We start from the raw sequence: 22,096 nt of genomic DNA on the forward strand, positions 1-22,096 counted from the left end.
GAATTTCTTTCTAACACATTTGCGATTTATGACACCTATAAGAATTATTTCTTTAAGGATCATTGGGATTTAAAATAGAGTATGTATGAAAGCAACCATTCGTTTAGAATGTTAATCTAACAAGGAAACAAAATTTGTAACACCACACTATAAGGTTAAAAAGAAAATAGTATAATAAAGGAAATACAAAGGCTTTGGCATGGTTTTTACAATCAACAATGGTTAATTTTGATATGTAGTTGTGAACAACTTCAAAACACTTAAGTTTAAAACTCTTGCAAGCACTTTTAATTGATTAGGAATGAATTCTAGATGCACAAAATGATTGGACTGTGAACAGTAATACAACTATATCTAAGAACAATTAACTTTTGCTGGCCAAAGAAGAAACTTATGATTGCATGAAAATGTGTATAAAACATCTATAGAGTATTCTTGTCAAATATAAATGAAATTAACTTTATTATAGAAATCATTCTGAGGATTTCTAGGGAAGACAAATACTTACATTTTGACATAAAACAAATTGGATTATATCGAAGACACACTCTACCTTTTAGCTATCAACTTTTTTCTTCCTTGAATTTATATCTTACCCTTTTTTTGCACATAAACTTCATCTGTTAACAACCTTTGGAAAACCAACAGATATTTCTTACATAAATCTAGTGCATGTTGTTCCAGGTTTAAGTATATGCAAAGGAATGATACAAACGTGGAACATCAGTCCATAAACTATGAACAGATGGGTAGAAGTATTCGATATATCTTGATAAAACTCAAATTCGTGGCAAAGCTTGTTGATCATAATTTCCTTTTTTTTAAAACAACTTCATGACCAACAGAGATCAAACATCCATCCAGTCTACGTTGTTCTTTTTTTCATTATAACATACAAATGCCCATTTACAAATAATACACCAAAATGAATAAAAGTTTGGATACCAAAATGAAGATTTGTTCCAACTGATATCGTGCCTTCTGTATACAAAGGTCCTTGTTTCAAGTCCATTCCCCAGTGGTTCAACACAGGACACAATTGCAGTACTGAAGTGCTTCTAACAGCCATTTTTCTTTCCTTCCTGAACGTCCAACTGCTGTGTCCACATAGTCATTGACTGAATTAACACAATATATCCTTTCCTTTTGTTTGTTTGTTTTTTGATTGTTTGTTTTTTTTTTACTGTAATCTTGGCCAGTATTGAGACATATCAGGTTCACTTCCAGGAACTTGAACTGGAACTGACACACCAGGGGAAATGAGTCCTAGAAGTGGGTGAAAGAAATAGCCATGTAGATATTCCCTTCAAGAGACAGGCATGGAGTACGAATTTATAGGTTAAAAAAAAATCTCTAGTACTTTCTAACATTTAACTGAATCTAAAAAAGAAAAAACTTTTCAAGTCCTATAAACAAAAGTAGCACCTTCAGAAACCAGAAAGCATGTTTACACACATCTACTGAATCCCAAAGGCCCCCACGCTCCCCCCACCAAAAAAACAACTCCATTTGTTTGTATGTTTGGAACTTTAGCAACAAAACCATCCTGGAAAACCAGAGTGGTACTTCTTCAGTTGCAATGAAAGGCATAGAGGAACTAGGAGGGAAGTGAGAAGTCTTCCAATAAACTCAGGAGGCCTTCACTGTTAAACTTTGGCTAATATAATAATTTCTCCTTGGAAAAGCTACGTTTTCAGGCCTTGTCTTCATATACAGCTTCTGCAATCAAATTCAGGAAAAACAACTTCTTTTTTTGTCAGTATGGCATCAAGTTACTAACTAGCTTGACTGAATTCCCCTTTTAATCAGTCTTCCCCAAGGAAGCGAGCAACAGAGAGTTAAATACACCATCACACAAGGCCAGGAGGTTCTTTTTAGGTAAACTTTGAGTGAAGGGAGATCACCTGGCAAAAGAAGCTGCAAAGGCCACCTCTGTGCAGCCTGCGGAGGGCAGCGGCTCACCTGTGGAAGTGGTGCCCGAGGTGCCCATTGGCTGACTGTTCATGTGTGTCTGCATATGTGGGGGGGTGTAGGTGTCATAACTCCGCCCGTTCACCGAAGGGCTGGTGGGCAGCATGCAGGAGTACGCAGAGGTCTGGCTGGGGACTGGGGGCTGGGAGGAGAAAGGCAAACTTGTGGTTAGTGAGAGACACTTTGCATAGCCACACCCCCAGCTCCCTCCCCCCCCCCCCCCCCCCCCCCCGGCCCCCAGGAACTCTGCCAACAAGTCTGATCCTTAGATACCCGCAAGTAAAGCGCCTGAATTCCACGTGGTAACACTAAGATCGGGCTTCCACCCAGTCCTTCCGTTGTCCACTGCGGGAGCAAAGTTGCCTACACACCAAACTTTTTGAAGTACCAAAAATTCAGACCATTCATTGTCCAGCTAGACGGTTGGCACTACCCATAACATTAATAGGATTTTTGTCCATTTTCATCTTGGACCTCCGCTGGCACCTTTAGACAAACTATAACATGAGGACTTCCATAAAGACACACCCCCTCTCTTGCAAATTCAATCCATTTGGGAATCCAGCGACACCTCCACGCCTCAAACCCGGTATCTTAAGCTGTGAGGCAGAGGACAGTGGCAGGAACTCTCTGTAAAGTTTAGTTTAGGGACCCTGAAAGCCTTTCATGGTTGGACTTACAGATTTCAAGATTCTTGAAGAGGCAGATCAGTGATGATCTCAGGTTAAAGTAGTCAGAAGTGTCAGTAAATACCTAGCCCCATCCGGAGAATTAGCTGTGACTTTCTTACAGACACCAAAACTGAGATTAGGTTTTATCCAGAAAATTGTGCTGCTACCCTCGAAGTGTTTAGAATCATGGTATTGAAAAGATAAACCTTTATCTTGACTAAATAAATACACAAGGCTGAGGCAAAACACCTCCTGAGCTCTCATGGGGCTATGCTGGGGCAGCAGGCTTGAGACAATTAAGAGAAGCATACTGTCAGGAACAGGGGAGATGATAGTACTGCTCTGATCTGCAAACTATAGAAATGTTTAACATTCCAAGATCCACATCCTCAGAGAGGGTGATACATTAGAGAAAGTTCGGAGGAGGACACCCACCCTTTGTAAAATGGTTGAAGGTTTTGGTCAACAGGATAAACTGATGGACAGACTGGCCAGCCCTCACCCGCCTCCAAAATTCAAAGAGTAATTTTCTCTGAATGGTAGAATTGTTGATATTTTAATTTTATTTATGCTTTATGAATATATATATATGGTTTGAATTATAAGTTGTATAATTTTTAAAAGTCGGCATTTGAAATAAATTGACCCACACCAGTCTAAGTGGAAACAACTCTAACAGAATAGCAGCATCTATTTCATTGTTTCTAAATGTTTTCTCATATACACATTTTTTTATCTTCATAGAAACCTAGATGTTGCTACAATTTACAAAACTGAACAAGACTCTGTGGCCTTATTAGAGTCTGAGGATGACTGCTAACATCAGGTTCAAAGAGGCAAGCAGGCCTTCAGGGCCTGCCAGAATTTCAGCTTGCATTTGCTTCTAATTCCCAAAATGACTTCCTCCAGGCAACTCTGACTTCTAGAAAATTCCAAGGCAGTCGTAGCAACCACAACTAATGGGCTGTTAATCCCTTAATTTACATTAATTGCTCTACGGCCAATAATATCAAGATGCAATAAAAATAGACGTGTGAATAATTCCTCTGAAGTTGCTTATCTAGCTGCTCCTGTATTAAGTCTAAAGACTGGGAAACACTTATTTTGGTGTGATTTGGGCTAGAAATCCAGCAGATGTTCAGTGGAGAACAAACGATGTGTGCAACCCCAAATTTGTTTCCATCAGGGGCTCACGCTCACACTATCTGGCATCTCTAATTGCTGCACAAATAGGGCAGGAGTCCTGGGGAAGTCACTGCGGAAGGCCCACCAGAAGACCAATTATTTTTCCCCATCAAGAATCCCTCTAGTTCCAAAGTTCTAGTACACCCTACCTGCCTTAGACAACTTCCATCATAAAGGGTTAACCTAGTATACAGGGCCCAGCACACGTAGGGGCTGGTAAATATTTGGGACGGAATTGAGAGTAGGAGCAGGTTGTTACACCAAGCAAATAGCATCAGCCTTTCCAGGCAGCTGGGAACGCCACCACCCCATCACATCGTTCACAGCAAAGACACACGAAATTTCTAGCAGATGCCTTCTATTCCTTTTTTTCTTCTAAGCTACAGAAAGAAAACTAGCTTTCCTCTATGTCAAGTGTATCGCACTATGCAAATATGAATCCCAATTCTGGTCCTTTTTTTCGTCCTCACTAGTTTATCAGAAACATCCTAAATAACAACCACAGGGCACATAAAGACTATACACTTATTAATATGAACACATGAATATAAACCCAAGTGTCATATATACTAACCTCTTACTATCTAATAATTTGCCAACATTATTTTCATTTTCTGGTACAAGTTTCTGGTCCCCAAAACATGCCCCATTCTCACCCAACATTATCAAACCAACATTCCCTGTGAGCAAAAATTAACTTGACGGCACATCAGGTTTTTATTTTATTAAAGGCATGAATCAATTAATCAATCAGCTAAAAGACTCGATTGACGGTTTTCATCTCAGACTTGACTGATCAAGCCAATCACTATATTGGGAAAGGCTCCCAAGGGTACACATAGGGCCAGTGAGGTCTGCAGGCCCCAACCCATTCCTCACTTCTTCTCCCAGGGACCCGTTAAGCAGGCAGCCGCCAGCCTCACTTACTTGCATAGGCAGGTTATTTGCCATGGTGAAGCTGGGCATGGGCGGCAAAGCACTGTATGTGTTTGTGAGGGCTGTGTCTGTTCGGCCCAACATGGAGCCAGACGTGAAGGAGGAAACTGCAGGGAGAGGACACAACAGACAGTCATTGTGAGAGTCAGAGCCAAGGGCCAACAGGTTGAAACACATTTGTTAGTACTAATATTTCAAATTACCAGGCGTGGTGGGTTGTGGGATTGGTTGGTAGACACTGGTGCTGAAACTACTGCTGATCGGAATATGACTAGGTGTGTTGCTGGCCTGTCTTCTCTGATTCCTCAGCTTTTCTTCTCTTCTCCATTTGGCTCTTCGATTAGAAAACCAGACCTGGAAATCAGATGGAACAGGTTAGCCCTGAGCCTACTCCCAGCTCCACCCCATCCCAGACACGTCCACTGTCCTCCTCCCCCAGCCCCGAGAGGCATCCACTGTCCCCCTCCCCCAGCCCTGAGAGGCGTCCACTGTCCTCCTCCCCCCAGCCCCGAGAGGCGTCCACTGTCCCCCTCCCCCAGCCCCGAGAGGCGTCCACTGTCCCCCTCCCCCCAGCCCCGAGAGCCGAGTGGCGCAAAGCATTTAGCAAACTGAATCTGTTGCTGTTTATACAAACAAATGGTGTTCCTTAGACGCACCCGTGTCTCTAGAAAAGGCAAAAGGTATGAATCACAAAACATGAACACATGGTCCCTGGGTACCTGTATTCTCGCTTCAGGTAGATCTATTTTGGCCGCTAGTCTTTCTCGGGCAAACACATCTGGATAATGGGTTCTCTCAAACTCTGAAAGAGTAAGTTGCATTCTTCTGTGTTGTGCCAGAACTATACAAAACGTGTCAACCAAACCCTGGATCAATCTGGTTTCCACCTCCCGACTTCTGTCACCTCCAACCAATTCCCTTTAAAATGCTACTACTAGTAGATTGATTGTACTTGGAAGAACTATCCCATCAGAACCAAGTTCTATTCTCTTTGAAATGACATTCATTCTTCTGTGGCCTGAATTAGCCAAATCATCATTGTTTCTTCATGAGAAGTCAGACTTTTCATCTGTGAATCACTGGTACATGAAAAGAAGAAAGAAAATACACACACACACTGAAAAGATGCCCAGGAAAAGAAAAAAAAAGGACAGAAAGAAAAAAGAAACCTTTTCAGGCCTCCGTGCAAGGGCCTTGGCTAAATTTAGCTCTTTGTACTGAAGATGTGGCATTTACTTTGATTTACTGCTTCTCTACTTTGAAAAACTCCATCACCTTTCTCCAGGGCCTCAATTTGCTCTTGGGTAAAGGATGTTCTATTTCTTTGCAGCTTCCGCTTCAGCTGAAGTCGCATTTGGGCCTCATCTGAATCTTCTCCATTGGAACTGATGGAGTTGGTATTCTCTCCCCCTCCTTCCTGTTGCTGGCAGCCATCTGGAACAAAAAGAATAGGACAGTAAGAGAAATTTGGAATAACCTGTGGTCTCCAAAAGGGGCGTCCTACAGCCATAAACTCCAAAAGCAGTCTCATCTGAAAGTCTCACCAAAACGTTCCCAAGGTAACTGTCCGCCTTCTTTTAATAAAAGACATTAGTGACATATGTTACCTGACCACCATTTTCTTTCTGTTTTTATCAGGATGAGACTGCACAATTTTGATACTTTGGGAATGGCATTCCTTTGAATGACAAAACAAGTGCTGAAGTTTCCAATTAAAATGATCTTTTATAACTAACCTTGACCCTCCAAATGCCTCGCCCAGTTCCCCTTCCTTAGGGAATTTATTTACCTATGGCTGTGTTGGGAAAATAGAAGAGTGATGTTCAAGATTTCAGCTGATCTATGATCAGTAATTCCTATCTAATCAATTAGATGTTGATAGGTTTGTAGAAAATGCTATTAAGAAACCAAACCAAGCTTGTAATCTTTAAAAAAATATTTATCTAGTTTTTATTTGAATTCTGCACAGTCAATTTCATTTTAAAGGTTGTGAATTTAGAAGTGCTTGCATTGTTCTGCAGTTTTATTCAACTATTGTATGAGTGCGCTTTGCCTTGACACCTATTACGAGCACAGCTGTAATTATATCATCACCAAGAACAGGCTATAATTGCTGAAAATGGAATTTTATATTTAGATAAAAGGACTGTCCATTCTTTGTAATGTGTTGCACCAGAGAAAAGTAAGATTTCTTTTAAATTTTTAACGTGTAATTTTAAAAAAGAAATAGTAGAGAGTTCACTAACTAGCTAAACATGCTATGCTGCAGCTGAATCCTTGGCATATCATTTAAGTGCTACATTTTTAATTAGGGCATTTCCACCACTTTTAATGTAATTTCTATCATTAAACAGGGGAAAGTTTTATTTTCCTTCGCTGCTTGGAGGGCAAGATGTGCACGTAGGCCAGCTGTCTCCTCGTGCGCCTTGCTGGAGAAGCGACGGCCTGGCAAGGGAAGGACTCAGCCCTGGCTGGGCCTCTAGGGCCACTGCCTGCTGGCTGGGTCCTTGGTCTTGGGTCCTGAGGCCCCCAAGGGATACCACAGGGGCTGGCCCCCCCATCCTAGAAACTTGGCCCGTGGGGGAGGGGCCTCTAGGGGCGCCTTGGTGGGAATAGACTTGGCCAGGAATATCATTTATAACCAGGAGACAATAGGCAGTGCCTTCAAAGAGTTCAGGGAATTGTGACAGGATCTAGTGGGATCTTTTCAGGAACTTTGAAATGTTTTAAAACCCCAACTTTCTCCCCCATTTAAACAGGCGGATTCATCAGTACTGGCCACCATATGGGCCCTTGGAGATCTATTGAGATGACCACCAACACTTGAATAGCGAGGGGCTGCCTTTCAGCGCCGCACAATGCCCCGCGAGTAAGGGAAACTATTAAACTCCTGGGGCAGGAGCGTTGGCAAACTTTCGTGGGCAGAATTTTGAGGCCACAATGAGTGCGGACAACAAAAGGATTCTCTTGAGGCGTGCAGCGGGCCACATTGTGTTACAAGAAGCCCAGTCAACAGACTTTTCAGTGAAGTGTGTTAACCCCTCTGCTCTGCTATCATTAATCACTGTCCCAAGAGCAGGCGTCTCCATGCTATTTAGGGCGCTTAGCTGGGGGTTGGAGGGTGGATGGGAGGCCAGGGCAGGGGGTGGGGGGGAGGCAGGGCCGGTGGATGAGGTCCGGGGCACGGGTTGGGGGGGGGGAAGTGAGCCGGGGAGGCAGGGAGGATGGAGACCACGGGGGAGGGAGACAGGAGAGGAGGGGGTGGAGGCCTGGTGGAGGGGTTTGGAGGAGTAGGAGAGAGGAGGGGCGTGGAAAGGTGGAGGAAAAAAGAGGGCTCCACAGAGACAGAGGCCAGAAAGGTATAAGAAGGACAGAAAAGAGTGCTGAGAGGAAAAAGAGACAAGAGGGTCGAAGGAGACGGGGAGAGAAAGAGAAAAAGGGAGATAAGGGAGAGACTATTAGTAAATGGGCCGTGGCTCTGCTTTGGGTTGTCTTGCGCTACATCAGAAAGCTGGGGGGTCGGGGAGGGCTACTTAGCTGAGGGAGAGCCGCTCACTCACGTGTGCCGGCACCAGTGTCTGTGCTAATTTACTGCCCCGAGTTTCCGGGTGACTTTTCAAAGTGTTTTTCAGGGAATGAAATGAAGAGCCCCTTTTATTTTCGGATTCGGTCAATGAGGAAGACTTTAGAAATAGACTTTTTGGGCCAACTAGAAAGGCCCATCAGTTATTGCTTTGCGAAAGCACAAACAAAAACCTGCGATCATCAGAGGTTTAGGGAAGGGAGCGCTGAGAACACAATCCCATCTCGCGGGGGTGGTCACTCACGCCTTCTAGGAGGCCCCACCCCAGTCCTTTTTCTGGCACATTCGATCTCGCCAAACAAAGCTACCCGGGTCTGCCTCAGAAGACCCCCGCAGATAGCATTCTCTGCTCCCGTTTGCTTCGCTGACGTTTTCCTAATTTTAAAACATGGACATTTGCGCACGCTCTCCCTCTCCCTTTCTTCCTCCCTCCCCCCTGCACACTCTCTCTCTCTCTCTCTCTCTCTCTCTCTCTCTCTCTCAGCAACGGAGGTGCAGCGCTGACTTGAACTGACATTTAAGAGGAGGAAAGTCAATGAGGATGAGGAGAGCTCGATTTTAAACCTCTTTGAGGGGGAAAATAAAAACAGCCGTGGAATTAGAGGCGGTTCAGGAGAAACCCGTGGCTGCAGGATCCCTCCAAGACCCTGAAGAGCGAGCGTGCTCCATTGAAAGTTTGTTTGCTCCTTTAAAAATAGCAACTGTTCGCAGCGAGGCAGTGCCGGAGAGGTCACTCTTAGACTGGGTGCCCCCCTTTTTTTCTTTAGTGGATTTACCTTCCACTCTTAAAGCTTTTAGCAAAATAGAACTGGAAGTTGGATCTCGAATTCCCCACATGATAAACCTAAGTGGCAGACAATTAAGATATCTTCTTTAAAAGGCGCCCCCTCTGAGCGCAAAGAAGGGGCCTTCAATGGGCGCCGTCCACCTTCCAGCCTAATCCGCGAGAAGGCGAGTGAAAGCGCCTCCCATTATCCCAGCCCCAGGACCATCTGACGCTCGGGATAGGATTTGTTTCCTGGAAGAAGGAGAGGAGAGAAAGAAAAAAAAAAAAAAAAAGACGCTGGGAAATAAAATCATTCCTTAGTTTCTTAGTGTCTTAATCAGTGATGCGGAAAACAAGCAAGAAAAGATAGCAACCCGGTTGCGGCACCTTTTCAGCTCTGGAGCGCGGATCAAAACATTGTAGCATCTGTTGAAAAAGAGACTGACTAAATCCTATAGAGGGCCTGGGTATTACGGGGCTGGTGGCGGGGGGGGGGGGGGTGGTGGGGAGAAGATAAGAAAAAGTGTCTCTGTGATCCCTAAAACCACCAAAGCGCTGGAGAATCGGGGCTGGATAGAGTTGTCTCTTGTTGTTGTCAGCCCAAGTCGGCACAATTTTATTCACCGCCGCATGGCGTTGATCAGATGGAAACCAGATTTGTCTCCCTCTGAGACCTAACCTCGCCTTATGCTTTCGGAGTAATGGGCTCTTTAAAACCGCAAACCGGCTTCCTGGGCCGGCAAAGGGGGCGCGGGAGGGAGGGGGGCCTTCTTAGCGCCAAGAGAACCGAGGATTCCCGGCACGTCAGCCGCGGCCGCCGGCGCCCGGTGGTCCCCACGCCCGGGACTCTGCGCTCGCCTGGCGCGACCGTCCTCGCCACGCGGTGGGGACCAGGCACTGGCGTGGGTTTTCTGTGGAGTGAAGGGGGAACTGGCAGTTGGGGAGCCAGAAGGCTCTGGCAACTCGGCGCCTGAAAGTTCAAAGCTCCTGAACTAGCGCCACCTCCTGCCCCAACGGTCACCACCAGGTCCTTGCGGTTAGGCTCTCGCTTCCCGCCCTCACGCTCCCCGCGACGAAAAGCCGCCCCAATCGGGCGCCACCTCTGGTGGCAGCAGAGGGGCGGGCGAAGCTGCTGCTCTCGGCTTCGGTCCAGTCCGGGCTCCGGGAGGAGGAGGGGGTGTCCTTGTTCCAGGCCCCGGGCAAACGTGAGCCCTCGCGCCCAGGGCTCAGCCCTCCCAGGCCCGGCCACTGTGTCCCATGCCCTCCCCGAGACCTCTCGCACCCGCCGGCCAGACTCGGCGGGGTGGGGTCACCGGGACCGCAGACTGCTGGGGGCCGGGGAAGGCAACAGGAGCGCGTCACTTGGGTGTGCCCGGTGTGCGCAGGTGGGAAGCCTACAGTTTCAAGGGTCAGGTGTGGGTGTGGTGGTCACTCCCTCGTCCTCACCAGAAGCCGGAGGGGGCCGGGGCCTGCGGTCAGGGCGGAGGCAGCGCCTCCTTGGGTGCAGCCTCGCACCCTGGGAGGCCGCGGTTCGGCCCGATCCGGCGAGGGAGCGGGCGGGCGGGTCGCCCGGGGGAGCCGGGGCCCTGCGCGTCGGAGGCCTCGGCCGGCCGAGCGGCCGCGCTGGGAAACACCGAGCCAGCGCTTTGCTCCCTATCTTCCCAGTGTCCGTCCTATATTGTTTTCTGCTCTTAAAACTGACATGTCTAATTGGCAATCGGTGCCGAATCGTGTCCAGAGGTCTCTTGTGGAACATTTCTACAGCTGTCTCCTTCAACTAGACGCTTATTCATGTCGCCTTAATGAGAAACAAAACGTTCTCTAATGAGCAATTACAGAGCGACAGGATTGTTCCCATAACAAATTCTTGCGAGTGACAGAAGCATCCTTTGTACCAGATATTTCGCATACTGTTACCGATTTTCCCTTCTCTAGCCCGGCTCGGTGGAGGCGCAGGGCACCTAGAGCGGGTCCGAGAGCGCACGGATGCGAGGGCAGCCCAGTCAGCTTCCCCTCGCCGCCTCCCAGGCCGGGAGCCCCCAGGCTTCCTCGTGCTCCGGGGAGTGAGACGCCACGTCCCATTATCCCGCATATTATCTCCTTGTCACGAGGACAACAAATACCGATTAATCTTCGGAGTAAACTGTTTCCTATTCCTGACCAAGCTACCTCCGGTGTGTGTAGGGGAGGGGGAGAGCCAACAGACCAGACCCCACCCCCATCTGCTCCTCTTCTTCCATCCCTTCTCACAGATGCAAGGACGGTCCAGATCCTATCTTTCCTCCCAGCCCCAGAGTCGCTCCCGGCACACCAAAGTCCAGTTCACAGTATCCTCACCCCACCCTTCTACGCAGTCGCCACCCACAAAGAGTGAGAACTGGGGGCCCAAAGGGTGGAAGGGGTCAGAGCAGAGAGGGTAGGGTTGTTTAGTTGGGAAAGCCACCACTTCCAAAGCCCCATCCTCAACTTGGCCCTGCATCTCAGTGCTCACCCTCTCATACACACCCTACTCCTAGTCACATAATTTGTCAATTACGGCAAGAAGCAAAACGATACAATTATGTTTATCTTGCAGTCTGTCAGTGTGTTAACTTGTCACACTTCTACAGCAAGGGGGCTCTCCGTGCATTTTAATGGCACATTTGAATAGGGCACCACGCAGCTAGCTCATACACACACGCACATACTCCTGCCCATAACACACACTCGAGCGAACATGCACACACACACACACACACACACACACACACCAGCCACATTCACACTACCTAACATACACAACCCTCGAATTCCCAGGCCAACCAGATAGTTCAACAAACACCACCTAGATACAGCGCAAGTCGATATGTCCCAAGCCTTTGAAGAGTTTCTCCACTACATTCTCTAGGCACAAAAGCCCGGAGAGGGAAAAAGTTGGAGAAGAGGATGGGCAAGGGGCTGCATATATGGAGAATTTGAGGATGGGTGTTTGGGTTTTTACCTTGAGTAGGTTGCCCTGGCACCGATGTCCCCGGATACCAACCCGGGCGGGTGCCCCAGCTTCCGGTCTGCCCGTTCAACATCCTTAGTTTATCATACATGCCGTCTGCACCCATCTGTTGCTTTTCGCTAGCCAGGTTGCGAAGAACTCTGTTTATTGATGACACCTGCAAATCAAATCAAGATCAAACCAAATGGTAGAGTCTCCTGAAGACACAGTTGCCCTAAGTCCCCATCTCAGCACTCCCACCGCTTAAAGAATGACCCTTAATACATTAAAAAAAAAAAAATTCCCAGCCATCCTAGGACAGTGGGTGGATTTGCAGAGACATCGTGGAAAGAATGCCAGCCATCACTTTGGGCATGGAAACTCAGTTGTGTAGAGAGTTGAAAGACTAGGGAGGGGTCCTTCACTGTTGCACAGTGTCTCTGGTGACCTAACTCACATGGCTGCTTTTTTGTTGTTAAAGACTTCCCCCCCAAAATATTGAGATTTGGCCTAGAGCTTTCTTTCACTTTTATTTGTTTTATATTAGGGCAGAAATGGATGTTTGATGCCTGAAAGAAAGTTCAAACAGGTAGATTTGGCAGAAGCTCAAATCTGGTTTTCATTTGCATTTTCCTTCTAGATTCCAGTGCCTTTCTCCAGGTGCCTCCGCTCTCTACTTTGCCACATGCAAGTGAGGTGCATAACCCCCCACATTTGACTTCCATTTTCCAGAAGGTCAAAAAAAAGGTCAGGGTGCTCCTCTCAAGACCCCCAGGTACAGAGGAGACAAATTGTGGAGCACGGAGGAGAGAAAGAGAGAAAGACACTGGCAGGGAGAGGATCAGGGGGAGGTCAAGAAAGTGATGGTAAAGAGGGAAGAGTGTGAGCTTAGGGCAGGGAGAGGGAATGTTCTCAGTGAACTTACACTTGGTATGTTATCGTTGGTACAGACCCCCTCGGACAGTAATCTGTCTCGGATTTCCCAAGCAAAGATGGACGGGCACTCCCGCTTATACTGGGCTATTTTGCTTACAACTTCTGGAGTCGCTACTCTCGGTTTACTACCACCGATTGCCCTGGGTCTGATGGAGCCAGTCTCGTAATACCTGCCCAGAATTTTACTCACACATCCGTTGGACACCTGCATAGGGGAAGTGGACAGAAAACCACATTATTAATAATTTCAAGACAAAAATAAAATTGTTTAAGTATGCATTAAACAATGACAAGCTTACGTTTTGATTGTCCAGCACTTGGACTTTTGCATCTGCATGGGTCTATAACACAAAAATATACCTTCAATGGTATGAGAACTTACTGTAGAGAGCTTTTTTCTTAAAATTACATTTGTAGCCCTAAAAACTACAAATAGGATGATACTTTCAAACCGTTTGAACTAAAAAAAAAAACTAATTTCAAAGTTTTAAAAACTGTTTTTGTAAATAAATGCTGCTTGAAGATGCATCAAAACGAAGTCAGATTGTTTTGTGCTGACCTTGCTTAAAGTGCTGTTAAGCTGTAATGAGTGAAGGGGAAATAGAGACTGAATTTTTAGTTATCATTCCTTTAAAAATATGCCCAATTGAGTAAATGTGACTTAGGGAGGGAGGTAAATAGCATTCGTCTTTTAAAATCAATATATATATTTTTCATAAATACGAAGAAATCAAACAAGTATCTCAAACCCTGAGGTAAGCATGGGATGAGGGAGAGGGGAATGAGATTATGTGGATTTACATAAGTCATTTTATTATAGTTTCATAAACTGTTACCACAATGAATGTTTTTGCCAAATGAAAAAAGAAAGGTTTTGGTTTTTTTTCGGATTCACACCCAATTTTTTTCTTAAGCAGATGAATTGTCTTATGTGACTGACCCAGGTTGGAAGAGATCGGGAAGGATGGTGGAAGGAAAGGGGAAAGCGGAAGGCAGGGGAGTGGGGTGGGGACTGGAGTGGGGGTGAGGGTAGGTGGGTCCATAATTAGCAGCCTTTACAGTAAGAAATGGAGAGAGGGCGTTGAGAGTGGAGGGCCACGGGGGGCGCGGCGAGTGGGGCGGCGCCGGGAGGATCACCTGCAGAATTCGGGAAATGTCGCACGGCCGGGCCCCGCTGTGAGCTAGCTCTACGATCTTCTGCCGGGTGGAGTCCGGCAGTGGCCGCCCGTTGACAAAGACACCACCGAGCTGATTCACTCCGCTGTGACCTGAGGAAAGGGAGAGGAGAGCAGAGCAGAGCGGAGAGGAGAGGAGAGGAAGAAGAGTAAAGAGAACGAGGAGGGAGGAGGTGGAGGAAGAAGAGAAGAAGAGGGAGAAAGAAGAAAAGGAAGAAGAAAGAAAAGACAACCACAATGCATCCTCAGCTCCCTGCCAACCCTGGCCAACCTCAGCGATCAGGTCCCTGCTATCGATCAGAAATGACAACAGGACCTCGCAGCCATTCCTGGCATCGGGCAGCCCAGCCCAAGCACAGCCGAGCTCCTGCCCACCAGACTGCAGAAGCACCATGCAAACACACACCGACCAGCAAGAGCACACACACCTCACTACCGCCTTCACTCCAGCAGAGCCCCCAGCCCACCGCTGCCTTCCATAAACACCCCAGCCAGTCTCTGAACCCGCAAGGTGCAAATCATCAGCTCAAAAAATATCCTCCCAAAGATCCCCTCTGAGTGTCAAGAAAAACCACGAGTCCTACAGAACCCACACTGAATCTCCAAGGTCTCTGCATTGTTAGAACTGTGATAGCAAATCCTATAGCTCTCCAGTGCTCCCTCAGACACTAGAGTCCAGAAACGTTTGTTGTCACACTCCAAACTCTGGTGAAGGCAACACACAAGCACTGGGATTTAAAAAAAAAAAAAAAAAAAAAGAGAAGAAAAGGGGAGGGAGTAGAGAAGAACCAGAAGAGCAAATCCATGGCTAATGAATCACAACCTGGGTTTCAGCACCTCCACTGAAGGCTTCCTCAAGCCTCAGAGCCCCAGATCGGCTCCAGCCACAAAGTAGGCTGGCTGCTGCAGTGGGGCGGAGATCTGGGAGTCTGTTCGCACCGGCCACAGCTCTGCTGCTAAACTCGGCCCTCCCCACAGCCAAGAACAGATATTAGCAAAAATCAAAAAGTGGAAAGAAAAGGAAAAGACCACACCGCAGTGTCCCCCATCCCTCCTTTATCTGGTTATCTCACAACCTCACCCCATTGTCTAATCATAGGGAATAGGGAGTTAGCACCTCTGTAGCCCCTCCCCAGAAACCACAGACACACAAATAAAGCCAATTGCCAATTCCCACTTCCTTAAAAATCTCCAACCTGCAGCCCCGACTCTAGAGAGCAGCCCTTCCAGGAGAAGATGTGGCTCCCCGCTCAGCTCTCCTCTCCTCTCTTCTCCTTGGAGCCTCTGATAAATTGACTCCAGAAAGCTGAGCTTCTTAGCAATAAATAAGCTCCAAATATAGAAGAGGGGGGAAAATATGATGAGCCTCTCTGACATTTGTCTTTAAAATAAAACTAGCTGCACGTCAAGTTTGAGCTTAATTTCTGGAAATAGGCGGAAGTCGCTCCGGATCATGCATGGAAGGCTAATTGAAAAGATCAGTCGGGGCGCTTGTGGCAGCCTTGTCACTTTGTGACAGTGCTCCGCTCCGGGAAATTGCATCGTCACGACAAACGGGACCGTGATAAAACGACCCTTTCCGTCCCTATTTGTAGATCACTCAGACGAGATTGAACTGCACTCGTTTCCCCTTCGAGGGGAGCCGCGTTTTCAGGGTAGCCGAAGGCTTGGGGCAGGGGGGGGCCCTCACTGAGGGGGGTGCTGGAGCCTCAACTCGATGAGAAGTGACAGGCTTTTGGGGTATCTAGGCTCCGGCCGGGCCCAGCGTGAGCAGGGCCATCGCAGGGACACCGCTTCTCCAACAGAGCAAGCCCTAGATCGCGCTTACCGTTTTCTCCTAAACTCCCTTTATTGCCTTCCTTTGCCTCGAAAGAGCTTCTACTCCTCCAGATACGGAGCCTCCCCTTTGGGCAAAGGGAGCCTTCCAGGAAAAAGAAAGGCTGCCCCAGAGAAAGATCGAGAAAGACTTTCTAAACTTCACGCGCTGCCTGAGCAGGTCCCAATCTAGGAATGCCAAGGCGTGTGAGGCCGCCTAACCCTAGACCTCCCTCCTTCTCCCCGCATTGCAAAAAACAACCTGCCCGCCACCTCCACAGCGACCGCCGGCGGGTGCTCGCCCAGGGCCAGGTCGCCTCTGCCAGCATCGAAATGGCAGCGAGGAAGCGCAGCTATAAGTTCCCCTTCAGAGGTTAAGCCTCAATCATTGTGTCCCTTCCCTAGGGACGGCTGGCGCTCTCGCCCAGTGGCGATGATTATGCGCCTAGAATTCGACCGCGAAGCATCTAATAGGAAAACATATGGTGTCAATTTGGATGCTCTGCGCCTCGCGCACACCCGGGAGCGAGCGGCACAAAGCCCTGCAGGCCGGCCCGCGACCCCGCGCGCCCCTCGGGGCCCGCCAGCCAGGCCGCAGCGGCAAACCCACGGCGCCGGGCGCCGGGGGCCGGCCCTCCCGAGAGCCTGCGGCTGGGGACCCTGTGCTGTAGGGGGAGAACCCAGCAGCCAGGAAGGGTGGACAGAAGCCTAAGCCTCGCCAAGGAGGGTTCCTACCAGGCCGAGTCCCAGGGCCTGGCAGGTTTCTGCACAACTAATCCGCCTTAAAGCTCGCCACCTTTGCGCCCACTCCTGCGCTTTACGCCCACCAGCCGCGGAAGCACCAGGGGACGACTAGCGGTTCCAGGACAGATGGATCAGGCGCTGGGGACCCTCCTCAGTCTGCAGTTCGGCAAGGGAAGGTTTCTAGAAGGCTTAGGCCTTCGGGCACTCCATACAGCTGGGCCCTTAAACCGCGTCCAGACTCCGCACCTCAACCCTGGCCTAGTTTCGCTGGGCCTCCACGCTCCCACGCCCGGTCTCCAGATTCGTCCTGCCACACACCAGCACTCACGGACCGAGCAGGAAAGTGGGCTGGGGGCCCAAAGGGCCTAGGCAGAGGGAGAATGGGAAGTGCAAGAGCCTGGGAATCAAAGGCACAGCGGGCCGGAATGACCAGGACACACACAGCAGCTATCGGGGCAGGGCTTCTCCACCTCCTGGGCTCCATCCTCACTCTCTTCCCAGACCTAGTAAACCTGCTCTCGCCGGCGCCCTGTAACAGTCCCATGGGGCCAGTGTACCACCTCCACCCCACCGCAGGCCTGGGTGCCCCGCTCCGCTGGCCTTCCAGGGCCCTAGCCAGGGTGGGGAGGGGAGGAGCTGCCCTTAGAGTGACTGGGGGAGGGGAGCCCCCACCCCGCCCGGACGGCGGAGACATTCAGTCTTCGCTAAACCCAAGGGGCCTCCTTCTCGCGCTCCGACTGGAAGCCTCCGCCCCGCCCTGCTCAGCCCAGCCCCCCTCTCTGGGGTCAGAGCCCGGGCAGGGGCGGGGAGGGGGTGTGAGTTACAGGATTTGGGGGGATGGGGTTTCTCTACCGCAGCTTCGCAAACTCTTGCGGGCTGTTCTGAGGGGCCCAGCCCCTGTTCTTCCAGGAGGGAGAACAGAGCAAACGGCCTCCCCTCTCGGGTTGCCGGGCTAGGAGAGAGGAGCAGCTGCCTCGGGTCCCTCGGCCTCGCGCCCGCGGTCTGGCCAGCGCGGACTCCGTGAGGCTCCATGCCCTCCCCCGACCCGCGCGCGGGTCTGCACCTCCCCAGCCCCAAGTCCAAGAAGACCAGAGGCACTTACTGTTCTGCATGCTGGCGCAGGCTGGGGGCCGCGGTATCCCACGGGGCTCGAATATGGGGCTCTGTTAGCAAGAATATAGGCATTAATCATGGGCCAGCACCAGGTAGGCCTACCTCCCTACAGAGGATGTCCTGGAGCCAGGACAGGAGAAAGTCCCCTCTTTAAGGAAATGATCCACTCAGTCGGTTGCAGCGATGGAAGAGTCATCCAGCTCTGCCCTCCAGTGCATGCAAAATCTACCCTTTGGGCTACAAATACTCCAATATTCCCAATCTGTTCCCCCCAAATCTCTTAGTAGTTAACCCTTTAATCAGGAGAATCGATGACCTGATTTTGAATTTTTTCTTCCATCTGAACAACAATGAGCGAGCATTCTGACTCTTTCAGGTTTTGGAACCCAAAGCAGCCAACGTAGAACTTGCCTGAAATCTGGGATGTCTGTCCACTCTCACAATAAAAGGTCTCACACATCTGCACACCCCTAGTTAAAGTCTTCGCCCTAAGACAAACCAGAAGGAGAGAAAGGTATGTCAAACTGTGGCTCAAAAGCATAGGCCCATGGGCTCTCTGATCCACACTCTCAGAAAGAAAAAAAAAAATGCATCTAGGTCTCAAACTGCCATAAAACCCTAAATCCCAGACTTACACCCACATTTCCAGCAGCCTATCCTGCAGAAGTCCCCACGGTTTGCTAGTGGCTGCCCTGGCCTGGCTTGGGAGATATGGAGAAAGGATCTGACAAGTTGGGGCCTCATTTTGCAAAAATATCAAAAACCAGGGAAAGGAAGAGGGGAGAACAAGAGAAACAGCTGGGTTAGGAGGAGAGGCCAAGAGCTGGGGGGTAGGGTGGGGGGGGGGAGGGGGAGAGGACTTATACCTGAAGTTTAGATGTGAGGCAAAGGGGACCTTGGAACTTCAGGGTGCCTGAGGGTGCAGGCTGGGGCCTACTGGGAGGGCTTCGGAGCCATTACTCCTTCCTTCAAGAATTTCACCACCCCAGTTGCCCGAAGGCCCCCAGAACCCAACTCTTTGGTTACCCCTTTATCCTTCACTCTCTCCCTCAAAGCTTCCCAGTCAGACCCCCTCTCTACTCACTTCTCAGCCTTTCTGGGACTTTGAAAGTAGCAAGCTTAACTTTTTCCCCCCCAAACCTCACTTATTGTGATTAACTTATCTTTTGGTGTTTAGATCTTCCCCCCTTTTACTGTACTGTGACACACGCTGTCTACCTCGCCTCACTGCTTTAAAAAGTATGAACAGGAGGGGGTGAGCGTGGTCGACAAAGCCTACAGAGAGTGAACAATGGCTTCTATTCTCCAGCCCTCCCCAAACCCAAAGAGCAAAACCGAGTCTCCCTAACCAGCAACACAGCTTCCAACCAAAGGTACCAACAACCCACCAACTCACAAAGGGAGCAGAGGGACACTTCTTGCTTTGTAATTCCTGACCCAGTGCTGTCCCCCAAGGTTACGACCTCCTCCATCACCTCCCTCCCTGCCTTCCCTTAAGAAGAAGGTTCTGGGGGTGGGGTTGGAATAGAAAAGTAATTTCTTGTTATAAATATCTGGAGGTAATTGTGTTACTGGTGTGAGTTGTTAGGGGCTGTAAAAAGATACAACGGCACCGTGGGGAGCTCAATTGGGAAGAGAGAGTTACAATAAAGAACCCATTCAAAAGGTTTGCCAAAAAAAAAAAGTAAAATCATTAAATAGTCACAGCATCATTTTCCCTGTTTAAAGACAAAACTAAAAGTTTTATTCTTGTTTTGCCTATTATGATTATTAATTTTGCCTGCCTGCAAGCAAAGAATCCCAAGAAACACATTTTTTTCTCTTAAAGGCCATTCATGGTCTAATTTATTAACTACCTGGGAGGCAGCTTAAACCCATAAAAATAAACTTAAAACTTAAGACTTTCCCCCAGCTTCCCAAAGCAGCTTGGTAAATATTGGAGAAGGCAGAGGGCTACCTAGTTAGCCCTAGCTGGGTTGGCTCCCAAAGCCTTCCTCCTGTTTCTCAGTCCCCAAGACCAAGTCAAGCCAAGGACAGGCAGAAAACCCAACTTTGCACAGAATGCCCAACCCCCCTCCCCAAAGTGGGATTCTGAAACTGCACATAGTAGCTGGTGGGGAGAGGTGGACTGGAATTCCCCCAGAAGGGTAAAACCTCCTAAAGCCGTACTGTAACCCACACTGTACCCAACCACAACCGAATGCCCCCAGCCCAGCCGGTACATTCTTGGAGCCATTTTTTAAAAATCACTAGCTGATTCCAGAGAGGCCTAGCCGATTAATTTTCCAAGCAGCTGGGAAGGTGGAAGCATTTCAAATCCCGGTTCTGCTCCTTTCCCACACCCCTCTCAACTAAGAAGCTATCTCATTACTTAAGTAATCGTTAACACTTAGTGCAAAAGCAACCGGGGAAGCCGGGTGTCCGACACCCGGAAGCAGTCGCCTGCGGAGAGACTAGACTCCCTCCACCTCAGCCGCAGCCGAAGCCCCCCCAGCTCAGCCCAGGGCTTCCTACGGCCCCAGCTGGGTCAGAGACCCACTCGGGAAGGAAGGAGTCTCCAAACACCTCAGAGTCGCCCTGCCTTGGTCCACTAGGCCACTGAGCCACTGCCTCCCTACCCCTGACCCAACCTCAGCTTTTAACGCTGTTGTTGTTTTAATTACTTAATGCTCAAAATTCATCTCCAAACTTCTTAGCTAGGGCGAAGGGGAGAGGAGAGCTCACTTTCGCCCACCGCCCCCCCCCGACCCCCAGCCAAAGAGTAATTACCAATTAAGATGACAAAGTTTTACTCTCTAGGGCCAAATAACGACTAATCAAATTGCCTTCAGACATTTGCAAAGGTCACCGGCTATAAAAAATGTAATGTCAACGGCAACAACTATTATTTCTCCTCCGTAAACTCGCCAGGCTTTCAAGCTCTTTGCTTTTCATCTCATTTTCTGCTCCCACTCCCCTCTTCAAACCTTCCCAAGTTCGAGTTAAACGTCCAATATGGCTTAGGGAGCTTCGGATCATATGTGAAAAAAGAAACCACCGTTCACTTTGTTTTTAAACTTTCTAGAAATCACTCATGACTGGAGGGCCGGGTTTTAGCACTCAAAAAAGAAAGCATTTCCACTTGAAATTCAACTCCATTTCCCCCCAATTACACTTGCTAAAATTCAGGGCTATTATGGTGCAGGGAGACTGAGAAAATCTGCACAAGGAAAGAGGCAACAACTTTATGAACTTTGAAAAGACACTTTTCCTCCTGGGGTCTTAGAATCGAAAAGCTCTCAAATTACTCAGACTAATTAGCTGGGAGAGGACGTGATCAGACGAAGGGGAAAGCCAATGCTTTCATATTGATTTTTCTTAAAGGCCTCACAAAGGAAAAAATTCAGGAGCTTTGAATTAAAAAAAAAAATCCACCTTTCCACCTCGAAACTTGTTGAAATGGCAACACCCGGTGCAGCTTTGTCAGAGGAAGACAAGGAAAAATACCCACCGAGCGCTGGGGGCCGGAGGACAGGGAGGACCCCAGCTTTCGCAGGGCGAGGGCGAAGGTTGGGGGAAGCCTGGGGAGCAGAGAGTTTTCAAGTTCCGAGCTCTGCGCTCAAGTTGGGGGCCAGAGCCTGGGGTCCTGATGGAAGCTGACAATCCTCCCGCTCGGCTCGGAGCTCCCTCGGAGCGCGCGTTCGACCGCCTCGGCCTGGCAGCTTCCTTCCCGGCTCCCGCTCTCTCGCTCTTTCTCTCCGCATCCGGCGTGGGGTTGCCGTGCCGACTGACTGCTCGGGCTGGCGGCGGGCGCGGTGGCCCTGGGCGCTCGAGCGCCCGCGGATTCCTCGGTGCCCGGGAGAGCGCCGCACAAAGCCGGAGGGCGGGCGGCGGCGCGGCGAGCCGGCTCCTTCGGCGCTCCCTCGGCGCGCGGCCCTCGGCGCGATCGCTGGGCCCGCGGCTGGACAAAGCGGCCGGCGGCGGCCAGTCTCTGCAGCCGTTCCCGGGCCTGCGGCACCGCAAAGCCTCTTCGTCCTCTGCCGCCGGCCGGGAGCATTTGGCGACGTTGTGGCCGGGAGCCGCGGCGGCTGCGTCGCCCGGAGCCTCGGTTCTTCCTGCGAGCTCAACCCGCGCTGGCGCTGGCGTTGGCGCTGGCGCTGGGGTTGAGCCGGCCGGCCGCCGCGAGCCCTGCGCCGCTCCCGCTCGCCGGCCGTCGCCCTCCGACGCGGGCTTTCGCTGGAAGTAGAAAGTTTG

The 22,096-nt window shown here is 49.5% G+C and overlaps 1 protein-coding gene across 2 annotated transcripts; it reads right to left on the minus strand.

Annotated features, from left to right (window-relative positions):
- Window positions 1–198: 198 nt before the first annotated feature.
- On the minus strand, window positions 199–18,494 carry PAX6 (paired box 6). Of its 2 annotated transcripts, XM_060017368.2 has the most exons (12): window positions 18,275–18,494; window positions 17,853–17,913; window positions 14,154–14,284; window positions 13,316–13,357; window positions 13,006–13,221; window positions 12,093–12,258; window positions 6,039–6,197; window positions 5,483–5,565; window positions 4,967–5,117; window positions 4,755–4,870; window positions 1,963–2,113; window positions 199–1,266 (listed from the first exon to the last, which is right to left on the minus strand). In XM_060017368.2, exons 2-12 carry the CDS (start codon window positions 17,860–17,862, stop codon window positions 1,181–1,183), a joined length of 1,311 nt encoding a protein of 436 aa, XP_059873351.1. In that variant the 5' UTR covers window positions 17,863–17,913; window positions 18,275–18,494; the 3' UTR covers window positions 199–1,180. The 2 variants fall into 2 exon arrangements, with proteins under 2 accessions (XP_059873351.1, XP_059873352.1); XM_060017369.1 differs by lacking the exon at window positions 13,316–13,357.
- Window positions 18,495–22,096: the final 3,602 nt, after the last annotated feature.

This window comes from Delphinus delphis, chromosome 8 (assembly GCF_949987515.2).
Source record: "Delphinus delphis chromosome 8, mDelDel1.2, whole genome shotgun sequence".
In the NCBI taxonomy this organism is placed as follows: domain Eukaryota; kingdom Metazoa; phylum Chordata; class Mammalia; order Artiodactyla; family Delphinidae; genus Delphinus; species Delphinus delphis.

Excerpts from the sequence above, each read along its gene's own strand:
- PAX6 (XM_060017368.2), bottom strand. Across the intron at positions 13,222-13,315 it reads AAGTGCTGGACAATCAAAAC|GTGTCCAACGGATGTGTGAG; the intron begins GTAAGCTTGTCA and ends TCCCCTATGCAG. Across the intron at positions 6,198-12,092 it reads GCCAGGGCAACCTACTCAAG|ATGGCTGCCAGCAACAGGAA; the intron begins GTAAAAACCCAA and ends TTTTTGTTCCAG.